Here is a 19,438-nt window from a genome sequence, read left to right on the forward strand (position 1 = left end):
GTATGCCAGTAATTCCTGTGCTAGGAAGGGTGCAATTTTACTTCCAAATCAGGGAGGGATAGGTGAGAGGCTGTTGTTTGCAGCTCAATTTCTGTAATTTCAATAATGATTAGATTTTATATATTTTATTACCCCCCCCATTTTCTAGATAAAATTTCAGCAAATAATATGAGAAAGCATCTCTTCTCTTTGTGATGCTTCTTAGAAGGGCTTTGTAACCACAGCTTTAAATGAGTTCTCTCTTTCTCTTGCTTTTTAGGTGCAAAATCTGCTACACTGTTTATTTACACTTCCAAGAGTGCTTCCTCCCCCAGTTAGAAAAAAAGAGCCTTGCATGTGGGAATCTCACTGTTTGAAGGATAGACACAGAAGACAAGGTGGCTTGGCAGATGCTTGGGAAGTTGTTAAATTAGGAAGGGTTTTGAAATCTAGGAAAAATAATAACTGATTTTTTCTTTTTTAATTTTCAACAGATGTATTTATTGAGAAATAATTGCTCTTTTATTTGTAGTGAGATTTAAAGGTCAGGAAAACTGTTTCCTTTTTAAATAGAATAGAGGCGCTTGAATACTACTAATGCTATAACCTACAGTTATCCAATTACACGTTTCATTGAGAGATTGGCTGGAATCCAGGTGCAGTAGTTAGAATAAAAGGCTCCCCGTCGTTTAAGTCTATGTGAAATAGTTCACTGCTTGCAATTGAATCTGCAGTACCTTATCTATTATGCTTTAAAAAAAACCAGCAAACTGGAATACTCACGAGTGTGTATGAATTTCTAGAATGCTAAAGCGCATGAACAATTTTGATTTATAGGCAGGTTTTCTGTATTTAGAACTTCTTTTTTTCCACTTAAAAATTTGCTCTCTTCTTGTGGAAATACTGTTCTATGGCATTATTTTCCTATTGTTTGCTTTGTGTATTTGGTATGCATAGTTTTGGTGGGAAGGGTATTGCCAGAGGCATTCTACCCTAATTTTACAATAACACTGAAATGGTCTCTCCATACGCGTTTTGAGAGTGGAGTCATCAAGGGAGACTGACACAGTGTCTAAGCAGCACTGAGTTTAGCTCTTCTTGTATGTGTTGCCTAGGCTAGCAGTTCTTGAATTTGAAAGGAGTTGAAAAAGTAAGGACAAATGATGGCTGGGTTTCCTGGGATTTGTGTAAATTTGAAAAGCCAAGTTTTTCTGTGATACTTGCCTAATTTTATGGATTTCCTATGGAAGATTTTATCTTCAAGGCTTTTGCTTGCCTAACATTTTTCTCCAATGAGTTCTCTTCCTCTTGTCATAACTCCACTTAAATATTCATACACCTTTGTGCACCTGTTCTTTCTCTCTTGGAAAAGATGAGAAATAAGAGCTAGAACTCTCATTGTGAGTATATTAAGATGCTCTCTTCTATAACCTTAGCAACCCTTTCCAAAATGAATTTATGTTGAAAATCAGCCAATTGTCATACTATGGACTTCACTACAAAATCATGGCAGTATCAGTAAAAAGTGCACTGTTGTCATTAAGATGCAGATCTTGCTAGGGTTATCTCAGTCTTTATCTCCATAGGTTATCCATATCTTCAGGTTAAACTACTACACCTCTTGAACATAGGTTTGATGCAGATGACCAGTTAAAAATTTAAGGTACTGTATTTGCATGGGCTGTGAGAAGACTGTGCTATGGTAAGAAAGCATTGGACTCTCTGCAATAGCATGAAACTCAAAGATTATTTATGCAAAAAGGTTGGCCGAGTATCCAATAACACTAGAAGTGGCATGCATTAGTTGGTATGCTTACGTGGTTGGTATGCCAACTGATGAGTCTCCAGGGAGCTGGGAACAGCATATTTCCCACAGGCTTCACCTATGGAGTTTTTGCCCTGTGAAGTGTGGCCATTTTCCATGCTCTTCCTGTTTAGTTTTTCTTTGACAGTTGTTTCTTCGGGCAAGCATAGGCCTAACTTATCTCAGGTATAGCCTTTTCTTCTGTCCTACCGTATTCACGCTCCCCAAGCAACAAGTGGGTGGACTTAACCTATGGTTTAACACAAGGCATATGGCTTGCCATTATTATTCTAAGGCATGTATCATCCCCGATTCAGATAATACACTGATAGAAGCTACACAAATGCATGCAATAAATTAGTGTGAAAGTTTGGCTTGGGCTCAGACAAGGTCATTGGAATGGGCTGCTAAGGCTGTCTTCCCCCACATCAGCAGCAGTTCTTTTTTAAACTTCTGATAAGACCTACATATATCCATATATAGATATATCTGTTCATATAACTGATTGGCTTTCTAAATCCGGAGTATCTCATTCTTCCTGCAGGTACAATAAAGAGATTTCTCCAGGTGGGAACTTTCTTTGTTTTTTGTAGTTCTCGCTGTTCTTGGTGCTCCTGGGAGGCAAGAAGAGAGTTCAAGACCAGAACCACAGGATGTTTGGTACAGCAGGCCTGGATAAGATCAGACAGGTTACACTGACAGTGCACTCCCACAAGAGGCTACCACGTCTCTCTCCAGAGAATTGAAGCAGACAAGAAATTCAGCAGCCACTCATATTTTGGAAGCAACAGGTCAGGAGTTCTTTGTCTTTTTTCTCCTTGTTCTCAGTGCGATAAAATAAAATATAGAGGACTGTCCTCAAAAGTTTAGTGACAGAAAAATAGGAAAAAGAACTTCATAGAACAGGACTCTTCATCCTCAGGGAAAGGGGATGTAAAGATTAATTCTGTATACCTGCAGGACCCCGTAAATATACTTCTCGTGGATATCTAGCACTCCTAATATAGCACCTGGCTTTGCTAAAGGGCTCATGAAACAAAGTGCTGCTGTAAGTAAAGACCGAGCAACTAGTCTTAACTGCTCTTATTTTTAGCAGCATGTTCCAGCAGTTGATACAGTGCCATGTTGTGCTGGTTTTGGCTGAGGTAGAGTTAATTTTCTTCATAGTAGCTGGTATGGGGCTATGTTTTGGATTTGTGCTGGAACCAGTGTTGATAACACAGGGATGTTTTCGTTACTGCTGAGCAGTGCTTACCCAGAGCCAAGGCCTTTTCTGCTCCTCACCCCACCCCACCAGTGAGTAGGCTGGAGGTGCACAAGAAGTTGGGAGGGGACACAGCTGGGACAGCTGACCCCAACTGACCCAAGGGGTATTCCAGACCATCTGACATCATTCACAGCATATAAAGCTGGGGGAAGAAGAAGGAAGGGGGGGACATTCAGAAGGATGCCGTTTGTCTTCCCAAGTAACCATTATGTGTGATGGAGCCCTGCTTTCCTGGAGATGGCTGAACACCTGCCTGCCCATGGGAAGTGGTGAAAGAATTCCATGTTTTGCTTTGCTTGCATACATGGCTCTTTCTTTACCTATTAAACTGTCTTTATCTTAACCCAACAGTTTTCTCACTTTTCTCATTCTCTCCCCTATCTCGAGGGGGAGTAAGTGAGCAGCTGTGTGGGGCTTAGTTGCCAGCTGGGGTTAAACTACAACACACATCAGCTTTTTGATCACACTAGCAGTCTCAGTCTAGAAGAGATATTAACAGATATTCATCTGCCCCTGCAGATAGCCATCATGCTCTTCTTTTCACATGAAAGAAAGAAATAGGGGGTAGGCCTGGCTGGGGATGATTGAAATCCCTCAAAGAGTGTTTTGCCTTCTGGCTGCATCAAGGGCAGCATGGCTGTGTCTACACTTACAGAAGTCTTCAGTGAAGCCTTCAGAATCAGATTTGCCAGCTGTCCATGCTACCTAACTGCTGAAGTGCCTTCGGGTGGACGAGCTGTTACACCTGGGGTGAAAGCTCAGGTGCATCCCCTCAGCATAGTTTTAATGTAAAGAGTGTAGAGCTGTCTTGCTTTGAAGCCTAATTTGACGTAACATATCTGTCATCCACAGAAGTATTACAAAACATGAATAAAAACTAGAGCACAAAGGTGTAAATATAAATGTCTTTGTTGGTTTATTGTTCTTTGTATGTAACAAGCTTTATTGTACAACTTAGACAACTTTAAAATGGAAAATGGTTAAAAATGTTTACAAAAAAGCATGTTCTTAGAAAATTATGCTAGCAAAAACATTGGGAGGAGGGAAGCAAAAAAATCTTCAGTTCAGTGTGCAAACATTTTATAAAAATAGAAATACTAACTCTACAGGTAGCATTTCATGATAAATTATTTAAATAGCGTATCTACACAATTATGTGATTAACTATTACAATGGCAATGAGAAAAATAATTTATAAAAATACAAGCAATGGTATACAAGATGACAGGAAAAAATATAACACAACATTAGAAATTGTATTTGACATTTTTTTTTCCAATGCCATTTCCTTACTGGGAATACATTTTCTGCAGAGAAATTTTGACTATGTACAGCATTAACTTTTTAGTACTACAGTAGCTTTAAAGTTTGTTAGACATTTGAACTCTGCTTAATCCAAAGGTTTTTTTCTCAGTCACACAACAATGAGGTAATATTTGTACGTAAAACTTTCACTGTGTTCATTTCTTCTTTTTTGAAAAGACAAGGAAAGATGATAGGTATAAGGATACTGCTCCTTCTGTTGGGGAAAACAGTCTTTTAATGTACACCAAGCCCTCTCCCTCTTTTGCAAGGAGCATCCTGAAATTCTGTCTAGTCCGTGGAGAATTCCTTCTGTTGTAGCTGCACATCACTAATTACAGTAATTAGTGTGCAGCGGCACTAATAGCCAGTTGGAATGGTTACTGATTGCAGTCATTGTGCCTCTCTGCCATCTCCTCAGGGCAAGTACTCTAGTTTTGTGTCAGGCCCACTGACCAGTGCTAAAGCACTGCAGACATTTCCCAGCACTAAATAACCACTAAGATGGTAAATGGCATTCCCTCATCTCTAGCACAGGAACTGCTACCAGCTAAAGGGACTTGAGTTTTAGCACAACAGTTGCCTGCCAGGCTACCAACTGCCTTGCACAAAGAAAGGAAAAGCCAACATTGAGCTCAGACTGAGAAAAACAAACATCCCATTCCTCACCCTGCCACTTTTCCCTGTGCCTCAAAGCCATTATGGGAAAACTGCTCTTTGTAACAAATACATCACCACTATCTGTTCCAGACAAGATTTTTTTTTCCCCTCAACTAAAACCCCTCTAGTTTCAATATAGAACAGAGTTAATAAATAATCTGTATTTACAATCTTACAGTCGTGAAGACTTGTAACAATGATTAGGTGGATAGTCTTGACGCATTTCTTGTTGTTTTAATCAATAATCTCTCAGTCATTATAACATCAAGGATAGGTAAAAATAAATATTTTGCAATTTCAGTATTTATATCTACAGGCCCCTTCCCTCCAAAGAAGTGAGGGGTTTAAAGCATCTCTGGCATGTAGAAAAGGAATGTTTTCATTACTATTATTTTTGTGCCTTTTTAACCATAAAAGGTAAAGCACGTGCTGGTTTCCTGAAGGACAGCACAGTGCTAGCTGAGATGGTGGTGCTTTCTGGCACCATATCTGAAAGAAAACATTTAAAGGTAAGAAAGATCTGCATCTAATCAGGAAAAAACAGAATCTAATTGTAAAACCCAGTTCTCCCAAAGCTGGTGTGATCCAGTGTGCCAGTTATCTGCTTTCCCCCTCCCACCACGGAAATCAGCTTTAGAATATCTGTTTTGTCCTGTGTAATAGAGCAGCTGATCTAGCTCACCACAAATAGAGTAAAAAGGCTGTGTGTTCCTCTGAAAGATATGACATAAAATGATGATCATTTCTCCAAGCTAAGTGGATGTAAACCAAGGTAGCACAGCCCTCATTAAAAAAAATTCCTCTCCCCTATAAAGAAAAGAAGACTTGGAGTTCACCCTCCCACCCAAAAACCCTTTTTCCCCACACAATGAAAGGTCTTCAGTTTAAGTAGTCCACAGCACATCCAAAGATGTTCTTTTTACAAAATGCTACTCCATGGGACCTCCAGTTAGAGGCAGTGACACTGCACTGTGATAAACAGCAAACAAATGTCTTTCCTACTGAAAGAAGTGTGCTTGTTCAGTGAAGACAATTCTCATTTGCAAGACACATTTGTTTCCTTCCACTTCAGCAGAGGTCAGATACCAAGTATATTCTCGCTTTCATTCTCTCAAAAGCATTCTCTTGAGGCAGATCATGTGTTTTGAGTCCACATTTATGCAGAAAGAAGAAAGGAAGGAATAATATAATGGTCCCAGGATTCGTAAGGCTAAACGTTTCAGAAGGTGCAATACCAGCATTTTTAAATAGTCTCTGGATCCAATAACCTTGTGATTATGGATCTGTGAAAAAAAATAAGATATTTAAATATTTGTGTATTATGCTTGATTACATCTAAGACATTAATCCTTAGAGACATTTGTAAAGAACATATTGTTAGAGAAAACTGAAAGTGCTTATGTGCTTTCTTGAGTTAGACTTCAGAATCTAGTCTATGTAACCATTACATAATGAAGTCACAATTTAAGATGACTAGGGCACCTGGAACTAGTCATATTCACTTATCTCCACTGAACTGCAAGAGTGCAATATATGGACAACCTACTTTGCTTGCTTTTAAGCAAATCAGGTTTTTACATGTCAGGCACTACTCTTGCTTGCTAAAATCAATATTTTGCATTTTCACCTTGGACTTTGTCAGCTGTATTGATTCATTCTAGTCAGCATTTTAAAAGGAGATTCAAGACATATTTCATATCTGGAACTTAACATGGATTTCTGATACTTTGAAATAACAGGATAGAAATATACTTCGATTTTTTACATTTAAACTTTTAACTGTAAGGAGTTCATCCAGAAGATGCCCTGTTTCTGCCTGCAGAACTCACTTTAGATCAAGTCATGAAAGATCCATGGGTGATCTTTCCCTTGTAGCTCTTATTTCTTGACCCCTTCTGTTTTTCTTGGGAGCAGTTTTCTTGAACCAATTCATTTATATAGGATCTCTTAAATACAATGTCTTCCTTACCTCTGCATTCATATTTAAGATCCGAGAAGAACACCATTTCTTGAGAGAAGACAAATAATCCTAGCCGACCACCAGCATAGGTTTTGTCATAGATCGGTCCTGAGTCTGCCATGATTTTCTTCCCTTCATACATTACAACCCTACAAAGAGGCAATAGGTCAGCCATCTATGACAAGCTGCTGTTAGGTTCATCTTTACAGTCATCTGCCTTCCTTGTGATAATTACTTAAGAGAAGAGGATGATGCTTACCTGATGTAACCAGTCTTTGGTCTATGGCTGAGGCGCCATCTGTATGCAGTGAAATCTTTCCAGCCTATGTGACGAGGGTCATGCCACAGAGTTCTCACCTACAAAAGAGTATTTTTTTTATTAACCAAAGGCCTGAGATAACATAGCCATTATTTTGACATGAGGGTGCCTTGATGATCATCATTATGACTAGTAAAGGCTTAAAGTCAGTCATTAGGCTCTGTAATGGATTCCTTTGAAATCAACTGCATTTAAATTTACTTTTAAATATGTTAATAGGAAACTACTCCACAATTCCAGAAACAGTTGATTCACTGCTGCTGGAAAGCCCATCTGCAGCATACAGTCCTGTTAATTTTTTTACAATGTTTTGCATGATTGGGGATAATTACAAGATTATTGATTGGTCTTTGTCAAGAATGCTATGCCATTCTGATCAGCACATACAGACCCCCTGCGTCTAGCTTGTTGGAAGAACAGCCTGCCTTACAGTGCAGAAGAGTAGGTTATTAAAGCACCACTCTTACCTGGCCAGGAGTGTTTCCTGTGTGCCACAGAGCATTACGAAGGTGTTCTCCTGGACCAGTGGTGGAATTCACAACTTTGATGGAGAGACCTGAGTAGCCTTGAGCTTTGGTTGGTGTGGAGTCCCAGTAAGACTGGGTGATCTGCTTCCACATGACAACATAGAAACGACTGCTAGATTGGTAGCCAAATACAAAGCCTGCATAATCATCATCCCTTTCTGTATTGATGAAGAAGGTGCCACTGAAGTCCACAGCATTGAATTCATCAAAACCTATGGGGGCATTAAAGAAGAAAGTTTTAGGCGCTGCTCTTCTGCAGTTCTTAAACAACTCCTTAATAGTTTCTCAAGTTCTTCCCCCCCCCACCCCCCCAAAAACAAACAAACAAACAAATGAACAACAACAGTGTAATGCCTGCTAAGAGTTAAAATTTTCCCCTTACCAACTGCAAGGCCAGGGTCACAGTTGACCGTCTGAACCAGTTCTTTACCCTGGTGACGAACAACCCAGTTTGGATCATTTTGGGATGTTCCTTTGGGATCCAGGGGAATCATCTGAAATCTTCGGAAATCAGTCTCACTAATGTCCACATTTTCAGGGCAGATATCGTCAATGTCTGGCACGCTGTCTTGGTCAAAGTCATCTTTGCAAGCATCTCCACGTCCATCACCTGCAGGTGACAAGTCATTTCACCATTATGTGACCATTGCTGTTTGCTTCCAAGTCTTGCAACTTGGAGTTGAAATCTTAATTGCAGATCTCTAACTGCCCAGGTGGCTAACACACTATAGAAGCCACAACAGCTACTGTTTAAATGCCCTTTCCCTCCAGTTTGATAGCAACTTATTCCTAATTTGGATACATGGTCATTTTTACACTGCTGCTTACTCCTGAGGAGCACTATAACAGCAGTACAAACATTCTGTCTTTTTGTTACTTGGAAGTTTTGTCCAACCTTAAATAGTGTGAAAAAATATAGCGTCAATCTATTGGAAGATACTCTTAAAGTGTTACTGTGGTATTGGCCATCTTACCATCAGAATCAGCTTGGTCAGGGTTGGCAACCAATCTGCAGTTATCTTTGTCATCAGGGATACCATCATTGTCATCATCATGGTCACAGGCATCACCTTTTCCATCCTTGTCATGGTCAGCTTGATTGGCATTGGGCACATAGGGGCAGTTATCAAGATTATTTTGATGGCCATCTTCATCTATGTCCTGGTTGTTGTCACACTGATCACCTATGCGGTCAGAATCGGTGTCTTCCTAAGAAAGGGAAAAAAAAGAAATGTTTAGGGGACAAGTACATGCAGTAGCCTCACAGATTGTCACTAGAGTTACTTTTCAGAAAATACCTAGCAGCTGTTTGAACTGTGAGGGCATGTTATTTGATAAAGGCACCATTTGACAGATTAATAAGAATGATTTGTGACAAGTCAAATTTAAGCTGTAACTTGTTCAAATAATTTCTACAGTACACAACACTATTTGTTTAGAATAGCAGTCTTCTGTATAAATAGTGCAAATCCCCTACCTGGTCAGGATTGTGTTCCAGTGGACAGTTATCGCACTGATCTCCAACACCATCCAAGTCTGTATCCCTCTGGTCTACATTGTAGACATATTGGCAGTTGTCCATTTCATTAAGGACCCCTGCAAAATTAAGGAGAGTGCATTCATGTTAAGTCAGACATCTAAATGCTGCAGAGAACTATATAAAGCCACTGCACACTTCTTGATATATTTTTCAAAGCATTTTGAGCAGCATTTGAAAGCTTTGAAACTTGACTCATCACTAGCTCTGCCACACACTTCTGTTCCTACTGCCTGCAAGAGTAGAGTTAGAATCTAACTGTGCCAAAATATGTATATCTCAAAGCAAATTTCCATTAGCCATGACTTACTTCAGTAGTCTTTATGTCCTGAAACCACCAGAAGAACTTTTGTGTGTTCAGGGATAAATTTTGGTAGGAAATCAGTGGTACATTTGGTACCTTAGATGATTTTCTAATCACAGATTGATCAAAAGGAGTGATTAGAGGCCACTTACCATCTCCGTCAATATCCACTGCACATGCATCTCCTTCTCCATTGTTGTCAGTGTCGGTTTGATCAGGGTTGTGATTGTAAGGGCAGTTATCACAGCGGTCACCAACATCATCCCTGTCATAGTCATACTGCTGTGGGTTGTAGATGAATGGACAGTTGTCCTGCAAGAGCAAGAAAGAAGTCAAGCTTTAAAAAGAGTCAAATTAAAGCTTTAACCAGATTCTGCTTATATTTGTACTGCTATACAAAAGGAGAAACGAAAGGCAGGGAAACAGTTAAAACTGCAATGCTTCTATCTCAAAACACCCTGTCACTTGCATGAGTGTAGGAATGGCTGAATAAAAAATGAAGATTCACTTCCAAAGCTCAGCCAGCTGCAGAAAGTTTGTTTCCATAGTTATGCATCTCTAAAGGTTTCTAGGGTAGCTGTCAGTGCCAGCAATGTCCTATGGTCCTCTCAAGATTAAGGTCAGAAGCTAGACCCCAGCCTTAGGAAGGGGAATGGGAAAGCTACATTCTCAAAGGCTGTTCTTTTGTGTTGTCTTACCCGGTCATCAGGAATACTATCATCATCATCATCATTGTCACAGGCATCACCAATCCCATCCTTATCATAGTCTTCCTGCCCTGAGTTTGGCAGATTAGGGCAGTTATCCTAGAAAGGAGAAAGTACAGATGCGTTTACTCCTGGCATGACTACAATAGTGATTTTAGCACATAAAATCTAATCATTAGGCAAAATCATAATACCTCAGTCAGGTAGGTGTTATCTTAACTGTAATTCTCTTTATTTTAGCTAGTTGCTACTGTGAGGATAAGTCTTAGAAAGCCATAGTTCAAATAACTTTTAAAACAAGGATTTAGCTGCTTTTGAGAATCTTGCCCTCTTTTTCTTCCCTTGGAGACAGATACCTGTCAGAGCAAAGCTGATATAGGTATAGCCTAAACTAGAGTCTTCCTAGAAGATTCATAACAAACTTTTATAATTGTGTCAGGCTTCATTTTTTCCCCCATATTGCAGGAATATCTAAACCAACAAGAGCCTCCTAGCAATACCTTGACAATGGTATCCTTACATAGAGGGGTATTTTACCGGTTTTATTTGCAGAGAGGATAGTTTAATAGCTCTAACTAGAGTCTTACTTTATACCTCACACCTAACATATTTTGTGTATTTCTCAGACAGGCAGGCTATTATAACAGTAGATGGAAAAACAGGATAAACTTACCTTTTTACAGTGGTAAGTGGCATTGGCAACACAAACAAGGTTCTCATTTGGCCATCCATCCAAGTCAGTATCTTCTCCACAGATTATGCCATTGCCAGCATAGCCTGGTTTACATTCACAGCGATACATGGGGTCACTGAAGTGGCCAAGGTAATTGCATTTGGCATTCTTGTTGCAGTCATGTGTTCCATCTGTGCATGGATTACGTGGCTTGCAGACCTAGAAGACAACACAAATTAAATCCACTGGAAACATCTTTTTATCCCTCATTTTTCCCCAGAGATTCAAATAAAACATGGAGAATGCATGCTTGTTATGATCAGCTATCCTTCAATCAGAAAAAAAAAGCTTTATACATTACTTTCTTCCACTCCAACTCCAGTAGCAGTTTTAGCACTAATCTTTTTTTTGTTCAAACCTTATTTATTTTCAAATAGAACCAAGCACTAAAATATCTCCAAGGTGCGTATTCATAGAATCATAGAATCGTTTAGGTTGGAAAAGACCTTCAAGATCACAGAGTCCAACCATCATCCATGCCCACTAAACCATGTTCTGGAGTACCTCGTCTACATGCTTTTTGAATACCTCCAGGGATGGCAACTCAACCACTTTCCTGGGCAGCCTGTTCCAATGTCTGACAACCCTCCCAGTAAAGAAGCTTTTCCTAATATCCAACCTAAAGCTCCCTTGCCTCAACTTGAGGCCATTTCTTCTTGTCCTATCTCCAGCCACCTGACAGAAGAGACCAACACCCACCTCACTACAACCCCCCTTCAGGTAGTTGTAGACTGATAATGTCTCCCCTCAGCCTCCTTTTCACCATACTAAAGAGCCCCAGCTCCTTCAGCTGCTCCTCATAAGACTTGTGCTCCAGGCCCCTCACCAACTTGGTTGCCCTTCTCTGAACACGCTCCAGCACCTCAATATCTTTCCTGTAGTGAGGGGCCCAAAACTGAACACAGTACTCGAGGTGCGGCCTCACCAGTGCTGAGTACAGGGGAACAATCACCTCCCTGCTCCTGCTGGCCACACTATTTCTGATACTGGCCAGGATGCCATTGGCATGAGTGAATACTCATTAAATTACTCTAAAATTATGTATAACATCAGAACCCTCCATGGCTGAGGACACCAATTTTTGAAAGTCATTTTGAACTTCAGTAGAAACTGCTTAATCCTTCTCTCTGTTCACAGAGGATGGCATTTTATTAAATGTACCAAGTCCTTCTTCCCTGAAACGCATAGCTGCTTTCTGTTGTTTACAAAACAACATGTGAGATTTCATAACCCAGAACAGTTCTCAAGTTGACAATACCTGTTTGTTAGCCATGGCATCCTCAACACTGCGACCAAATGGCTGTGTCCCAGTGAAACGTGGTGGACAAGGCAGACAGTTGTACCCAGGTTCAGTATTCTCACACCTGTGCACTCCATTGAAGACAAAGCAAGCATCAGGAACCTCTTTGCACTGAAAGACAAGTTTGAGATAGAGAAGAACAATAATTAGCATTATAAAACACCAGGATTTTATTCTTCCTTCCCATTTTCTTTCACTCCCTTTTTGAGGAGCAAACTCTAGTCTTCTTACCTCATCAATGTCTTGGCAGTGGACACCATCACCATGGTAGCCAGCAGGACAGGCACCACACTTCCAGGAACCATCAGGGGAGCTGGTACATGTAGTCCCCGCAAAGCAGGGATTAGACAGACACCCATCTGAGAAACAAATGAGAAAGTGTTAAGATGAGGGACACTTACCATGCTTCTGCAATACTGTATTTGGCTGATAAGCTGGTTTAAAACTCTAGCACTTGTGTTCTACAGACTTATGTCAAATTTTTTAATCAGTATTTTCAGTATTGTCCACAACCTTCAGATGTTTATGGGAAAACAGATACTCACCAATTGGACAGTCCTGTTTGTTGCAGACCTGAGTCCCTCTAGCTTCACCTACGCAAGTCTTCCCACCATACTGAGGCTCAGGATTATTGCAGAGACGACTACGTTTTTGAAGTCCTCCTCCACATGTCACTGTGCAAGCATCCCATGGAGACCACGGTCCCCAGTTGCCATTAACTAAAGGGAGATAGAAGACATGCATAGCTTTAAATTCAGTGGTACACCTAGTTTCTACCTGACTAAGGACAATTACTTTTATAGTGACAGCACTTCAGCCATCAGTGACAGAATTAATGGACTCCATGGAAGAGCCATAGAAAACAGTTTACTTTCATCTAAACAGCTTGGTTTCATCTGAAACTAACCTGTGAGGTTTTACCTAGCCCACCTCTAAACTTAAAGAGAGAAGATTGCTATATAATCTAGTTCTAGTAATCTACACAGGAAGTTCATTTTTAAAGCTACTGAACAGTAGTTACTATCTGGACACACTTACTTGGGCAAGGATCTTTCTGGCAGGATTTGTTTTCTCTTGCCTCACCCTCACAAGGTTTGCCATTCAGCTGTGGTACTGGAGAGTTGCAGAGACGAATTCTTGTGATGATGCCCGTGCCACAAGTGACAGAACATGATGACCATGGTGACCAGTGACTCCAGCCACCATCCTGTTTAACTAGAAGAGGGAGATGTCTCTTGTTAATGGTTTCTGAAGAACAGACTTCAGCTGCACAACACCTAGGACATAGCCAGTACCAGAACTGTACCAAAGACTCCATATATATTGGATAGCCTCAGCACCGTCCCAGATCAAGTTGTTTTGTCACTAGAGAAATTGCATAACTAATCTGGCCTCAAATTTTGTCCTGGGAGCAGTGCCCAAACATGCTTATTTGCTGCATTAACTACCCGCTCCCTTTACCCAATTAATTTAAGTCCTTAAAGCTAGAAGCCAATGCTCCATCCCAGTGACAATGCTACATGGTATCTTTGCTGTTAATATTAAGCCAATAAAAGCAGCCTGTCTTTTATTACCAGTGTGAGTAGATTAAGTACTTACATCTCTTATCACACTCCTGAAGGTGGCAAGTCCGAGTCTGTACAGAAGACCCTTCACAGCGGTTATTGAGACTGTCACAGGATCGCCCTCTCTGCTGAATCCCATTCCCACAGGTCACAGAACATGAAGTCCATTCAGACCAAGGAGACCATCCATCATCTGCATAGTCGCTAGCTGCAGAGGGATACAGCTCTGTTACAGCTCTGAGTAAGACTCCAGGTATGTGTTTTTCCATAGTCTTTTCTTCCACCCATCTCTCCACAAAAAAAGGACACAACTGTCCTCAAAAGCCACATGCATCTTCCTTTCTTGTACAAGATAAAGGCCATGAACTCAAATGTTTCAGTGCTCACATGCATTGCTCAAGTGATTAACCTCAAAGAGGCATCATGCTAACCTTACTCCAGTGGTGCAAGGTTATATCCAGTTGCAGTATACTTAAAAGCAGCATGTGTCTAGCTAGATGAAGCCAACTGCTATAGAAGTGTGAAGGTATTAAGTACTTACGCCAGCACCGGGGGCAGCACTCCCCATCAGGCACAGTGGCATTGGAACAAGGCATGAGAGGACAGGACACTTTCCGGCATATAGTGGCAGAGTTCTATAAAGAATTGAGAGAACTGCAATAAGCAAGTTGAATATAAACAATGTCTGGAGTCTGGTTAAGTGATAAAGAGATCCTTTCTGCAGCACTTAAAGGACTCAATAGCACATCTAAAGCAGAGACCCTTGTGTTTAGAGCTAATGCCACACTGGTATTTAGTCAAACTTCATCTCGTTCCCATTCTCACCCATTATTTTTCAGCCAAGAGCAGAAGTATTTTGGTTTTGCAGAGGTTGATCAAGACTAGCTACCAGATGCTGGCTAGAGTAACAGACTATCACGTGATACTCAAGTGTAAGGTCAGACTTCAAGGGAATGAAATAAGAATGAGAAGCCAACTTTCTTTTCAGTTAATATGGATTTAAGCTGATTATATGGTAAAGATAAAATGAGTTTAGTGGACTCTGCTCAAGAACCATGAAATCTATAACTTATACTTAGAGGTCTTTGATCTTTAAGCCAAGTGGGCAGGGTAAGGACACCCACCTCCAATCTCAATGGGAGCTAAAGAGCAGCCTGTAGTTTTGCTTCTTGAAGGTAGCAGCTTGGTCAGAAGAATGCTCTCATGATTACTATTTTAATCTCCCCAAGCAAATGGCTACAGTAAAGCAATTACAGCCAACATTGAGTAAGAGGGTTGGTAGGAAAGAGGCAAATGCAGAAGTCAGTATCATTTGCTGACTACAAGACAAAAGATGTAGAGGCCTATTGAAGCAGATGCAGAACTTGGTGAGATGCCTTGGATTGCACATGTACAAATACTCAGCCTTTTGTTTCTAAACTGTGGCAGGCAAGTTAACCCACTTTTTGGTAGACTGGTACTCCAAGATGCTTTTGCTAAGGTATACTTACAGTTAAAGGGAGCAAGCAAAGAGTTTCTTTAAACTCTGAAACTATGTTTTGGTGTACTTTTACAACATTCTGCAGAAGCTGAACACAAAGCATAAATATCTTGCAAGGTGATCCTGGGGTTTAAACCGCTAAACTGAAGTATGGAAGGGATTGCTGTTCCATATAATCTGTAACAGCTAACAGGACACAGCTAGAAGCATTTGTTAAAGAAAAAAACCCGTAAGTTTAAGAGCCTTTACTGAGTACTAGAATGTCTTTCCCTACTAAGCCAGCAGGAGGTTCAGTGAGGACAGAAGGTGGATCTAAAGCATTCCAGGGAGCAAAGCTGACAGTACTATCAACTTGTTCCGTTGATGCTGACTTTTAGTTTACTCATGGACTTACATAAAGAATACAGGCATTCCCCAAATTAAGGAACTAGAAGTGTGTCAACAGCTATATCAGAGTGACATTTCATATAGTTTTCTAAAATACTGCTGTTGTAACACTGTATGAAAGCTGCCTTTATACCAGGGATTTAGTAGGATGAAATAAACTGAATAATTCTCTGGCTACTGTAGTATGCCCAGTTCTGTGTAGGATTCGCTTTCTAACAAAAATGTCGGTTTAGAAATAGCTGTTAATTTCAACTCATGAATTTATGTACAGAGGATTTATGAATGTGAGGAATCTTACCTGGCAGGTACATTCAGTGCAGCTGTCAATAGTCCACTCCTCTTTATTTTTGTGCAAGATTCCATTATGAATGCATACTCCAGGAGTGATCTGGACCACTTTGGCAATGAGTTCGTTTTCTTCAGTCTTGGGGGAGGCAGGGAAGTGAAGCAGAGAGAAGGTATTTAGAAGTTAATACAGAAAACAGCCTTCTCCACAAAAGTCATAAAGTTACTACTGTTTATCCAAGCTCTCAAAGGGCAGGTTATAATTCATTCACTAAGTGCCAGTTAATGAAAGGTACCATGAATTTAACCAACACTCACCACTTTGCGAACTCTGTCTTGAAGTGTTGTAACCATGGACCGGAGCCCTTGCAGTTCCACAAACATATTTGTTAGCTCATCACAGGAAAAACCACAGACTGCTTGGATGTCCTTTGTTTTATGACCAATATAATTAGTGCGGATAGCTGGGCTGGAACCATTGATGGGGTTGTCCAAAGTAATGATCGCACTAGTGGCTAACAAACAAAAAACACACGTAAGGTAAATGCATTTTTTACCATGTGCATTTATCATTCCAGGGTAACACCTGCTAAACAGCTGCCACCAGGTTCATTAGGGTGCCTGCAGAAATATAATCTTATTTCTTATGCAACATGGATTTGCATGTCAGCGTACTTCTGAGTTCTGTTTCAACTTGTCTTTCCAACGTAATGAGGAATCTTATTTTTAATAGGTCATTGGATTCAGAAGATTGCAAACTTACAGCTGGAGCAGCCTTTGTTCCTCAGGATAGTTTCCAGAGTGGTTCCAAACACAAACCGCACATTCTGCAGCAGTCCCTGTGGGCAGAGGAAGAATTACAGCTACTTGCAGCGACTGCAAGGGAAAGTACAACTTCTGTGGAGAGAGCCTGTAGGCACTGAAGGTGACGCAAGATCATTACGAGTAATTTCATGACAGACAGATGGCAAAGTGAAGTATGTTGCTTTATTCTCCTTAATGATAACAAGCCCTGCTTCCTAACATTCTCATCGTTGACCACAAGGACCTGGCAACTCTTCAGGCAGGAAGGAAAAAACCCCACAAATTTCTGAATCTCACATAAGAAGCTGAGCGACGAAGCTACAACTACCTGTTTGGAAGCTTCAGTGCTTTCTTATTGCTGCAGCAAGTCCTATCCCCGCAAATCTAATGCTTCACCCTTCAAACTCCATTGTTAAAGTTTAGTAGATTTAGAGGTCATCCATATCAGGTGTACACAAACTAGTCAGTGGTGGAACCCTTTCTCCCTATTAGCCAAGTCTTTGTAGCTATTTAGGCTGGTTAAGTAGCTAATGCACCTTCAAGACCAATAACTGAAAATACTAGGCAAAAACATAAGTGGAAGTCTTACCTGGAAGTTGTCATTGACTCCCCCTTTGGCAATACGGAGCCTGGCACTGCTGGCCAGGTCCCTAGTGAAGATGTTCTGGATGGGGATGTCCAGTTCAGCATTCTCCATTTTCTCACACCCCACATACAGCTGAGCCCGGTCCTCCTGCACAAACAGGGTGATATTCTTCCAGTGTCCTGTAGCTAGCAAGGCATCCTCTACTGACACTAATTGCTGCTTGCCATCACCAGAAAGGCTCAGGTCCAGGGTGCCTGCCTTGCCATTTGATACTAGACTGAAGACATGACCAGAGCCATCTTTCTGTTCCACGGACAGCAGTGTGCCTCTACTCTTCTTGGCTTGCCGGAGAGTGGCCAGGAGGATGAAGCCCTTCTCAGCATGGATGGCATCTAGTAAGTCTTGAAACTTGGAGTCAGGGACAGCAGGGATGCGACTGGCATCTTCAATGCGGTAAGCAGGGCTGGAGGATTCTGGTCCCTTCACCAGGTGCACCCCGGGTGCCCGGCGCCCAGCTCCCTTCCGAATGAAGCCGATGAGTTCAAAGAGATCGAAGACACTGTTATCATCGCTCCTAGACTCTGCAGAGAGATCAGAACAAGCATCATGAGCAAGGGACAAGAAGAGGCTGAGTAGGTACGTATCTCCCAGGGTTGCTTAACACAGTGGCTCGTGGCACATATTGTGCCAGGTACAGCACCTCATGCAAGAGCACAGACAGTAGCTCTGATAGTACGGCAGTCCCACGCGGAGCTGCTGCTCAGCAGTGCGTGTGCGTTCTTGTACAGGAGCCAGTCGGCCCAGGAATGCCAGGTACCTGCTGACTGACACACAGAGGTAGCAGCTGTTCTGGCACCTCATTAGACTCTAGCAGAGGAGAAACACACAGCAGAAGCCCAGACTGCAGTATTCCTATGCTAGGATGCAGCAAAGTCAGCTTGCTTAGTCTGGCTGGCAGATAACGAGCCCAATAGCAGCTTCTCTATAGCACCATGACGGCAGCTACTGCCCCATTCCTTCTTCAGGCAGTTCCTACATCACGTTCCCCCTCTCGTCTGCCCAGTGCAGAGGTGGACAAGCCACACGCTCAAGTCCCGGAGTCTCTGCAGGTTACAGAGATTCCCACACCAGAGAAAGTTTCCTGTTCCCGACTAGCTGATGCTCAGGTTAAGAAGTTTCCGTTCATCGCTCTCCCGAGCACGGTTTCAGCTGCCTGCAGAGACACCAAGAAGTGGCGGGTTTTTCGGTTCCCCCCTCCCACCTCCTCCCTGACGGCTCCGCGTACCAGCGCCGACCAGCTCTTACCTGCAGTGCGCCTGGCCTCCGAGCCGCCGAGCGTGAGGAGGAGGAGGAGGAAGAGAACCGCCGTCGGCCCCATGGCAGAGGTCTTGCCTCTGAACCAGCCTGCGGGCAGGCACAAGGAAGGAGGTCACCGCGCTGCCGTCGCACCCAGGACCCACGGCCCAGCGGCTCCCCAGAGGCGGGGAGGCTGCGGGGACGGGGCAGGGGCCCCCCGCTGCCGCCGCCCTCGGAGGGGACAGCGAGCGCGGCGGGAGCCGCTTCAGCACTTACCTCCGGGGAGAGCGATCCGGGCGGGCGGCTCCGGCCTCCCGCACCTCCGGGGACCGGCGACTAGTATCCTCGGGCAGCCCTCGACTGTCCCGGCTAGGGAGGGCGGGCGAACAGCGGCGCCTCGTCGGGGCGAGCGGAGCGGCGGGTCCCGGGCGAGGAGGAGGAGGAGGAGGAGGAGGCGGCGGGCGGCGGGATCGGCGCTGCCGGGACTCTGCGGGCGCCGGGCGCCGCGCGCGCCTTTAAAGGGTGGCTCGCATTCCTGGGCGCGCGGCGGGCCAATCAGCGGCGGCGGGGCAGGAAGCGGGAGGCGGGAGCCCGGTGGCTCCGCGGCCAGAGACAACTTTCCACAGGGGCCGGGGG

At 42.6% G+C, this 19,438-nt stretch overlaps 1 protein-coding gene across 1 annotated transcript; it reads right to left on the bottom strand.

The window, feature by feature from the left end:
• Positions 1–5,400: 5,400 nt before the first annotated feature.
• On the bottom strand, positions 5,401–18,884 carry THBS1 (thrombospondin 1). The gene is made up of 21 exons (XM_010574281.1): positions 18,812–18,884; positions 17,510–18,087; positions 16,880–16,955; positions 16,435–16,631; positions 16,130–16,255; positions 14,506–14,599; positions 13,999–14,172; positions 13,438–13,614; positions 12,945–13,118; positions 12,631–12,758; positions 12,358–12,510; positions 11,040–11,258; positions 10,358–10,465; positions 9,812–9,971; positions 9,296–9,414; positions 8,793–9,027; positions 8,201–8,428; positions 7,759–8,030; positions 7,232–7,329; positions 6,982–7,121; positions 5,401–5,501 (listed from the first exon to the last, which is right to left on the bottom strand). Exons 1-21 carry the CDS (start codon positions 18,882–18,884, stop codon positions 5,401–5,403), a joined length of 3,630 nt encoding a protein of 1,209 aa, XP_010572583.1.
• Positions 18,885–19,438: the final 554 nt, after the last annotated feature.

This window comes from Haliaeetus leucocephalus, unplaced genomic scaffold (assembly GCF_000737465.1).
Source record: "Haliaeetus leucocephalus isolate CR32 unplaced genomic scaffold, Haliaeetus_leucocephalus-4.0 Scaffold417, whole genome shotgun sequence".
NCBI lineage: Eukaryota > Metazoa > Chordata > Aves > Accipitriformes > Accipitridae > Haliaeetus > Haliaeetus leucocephalus.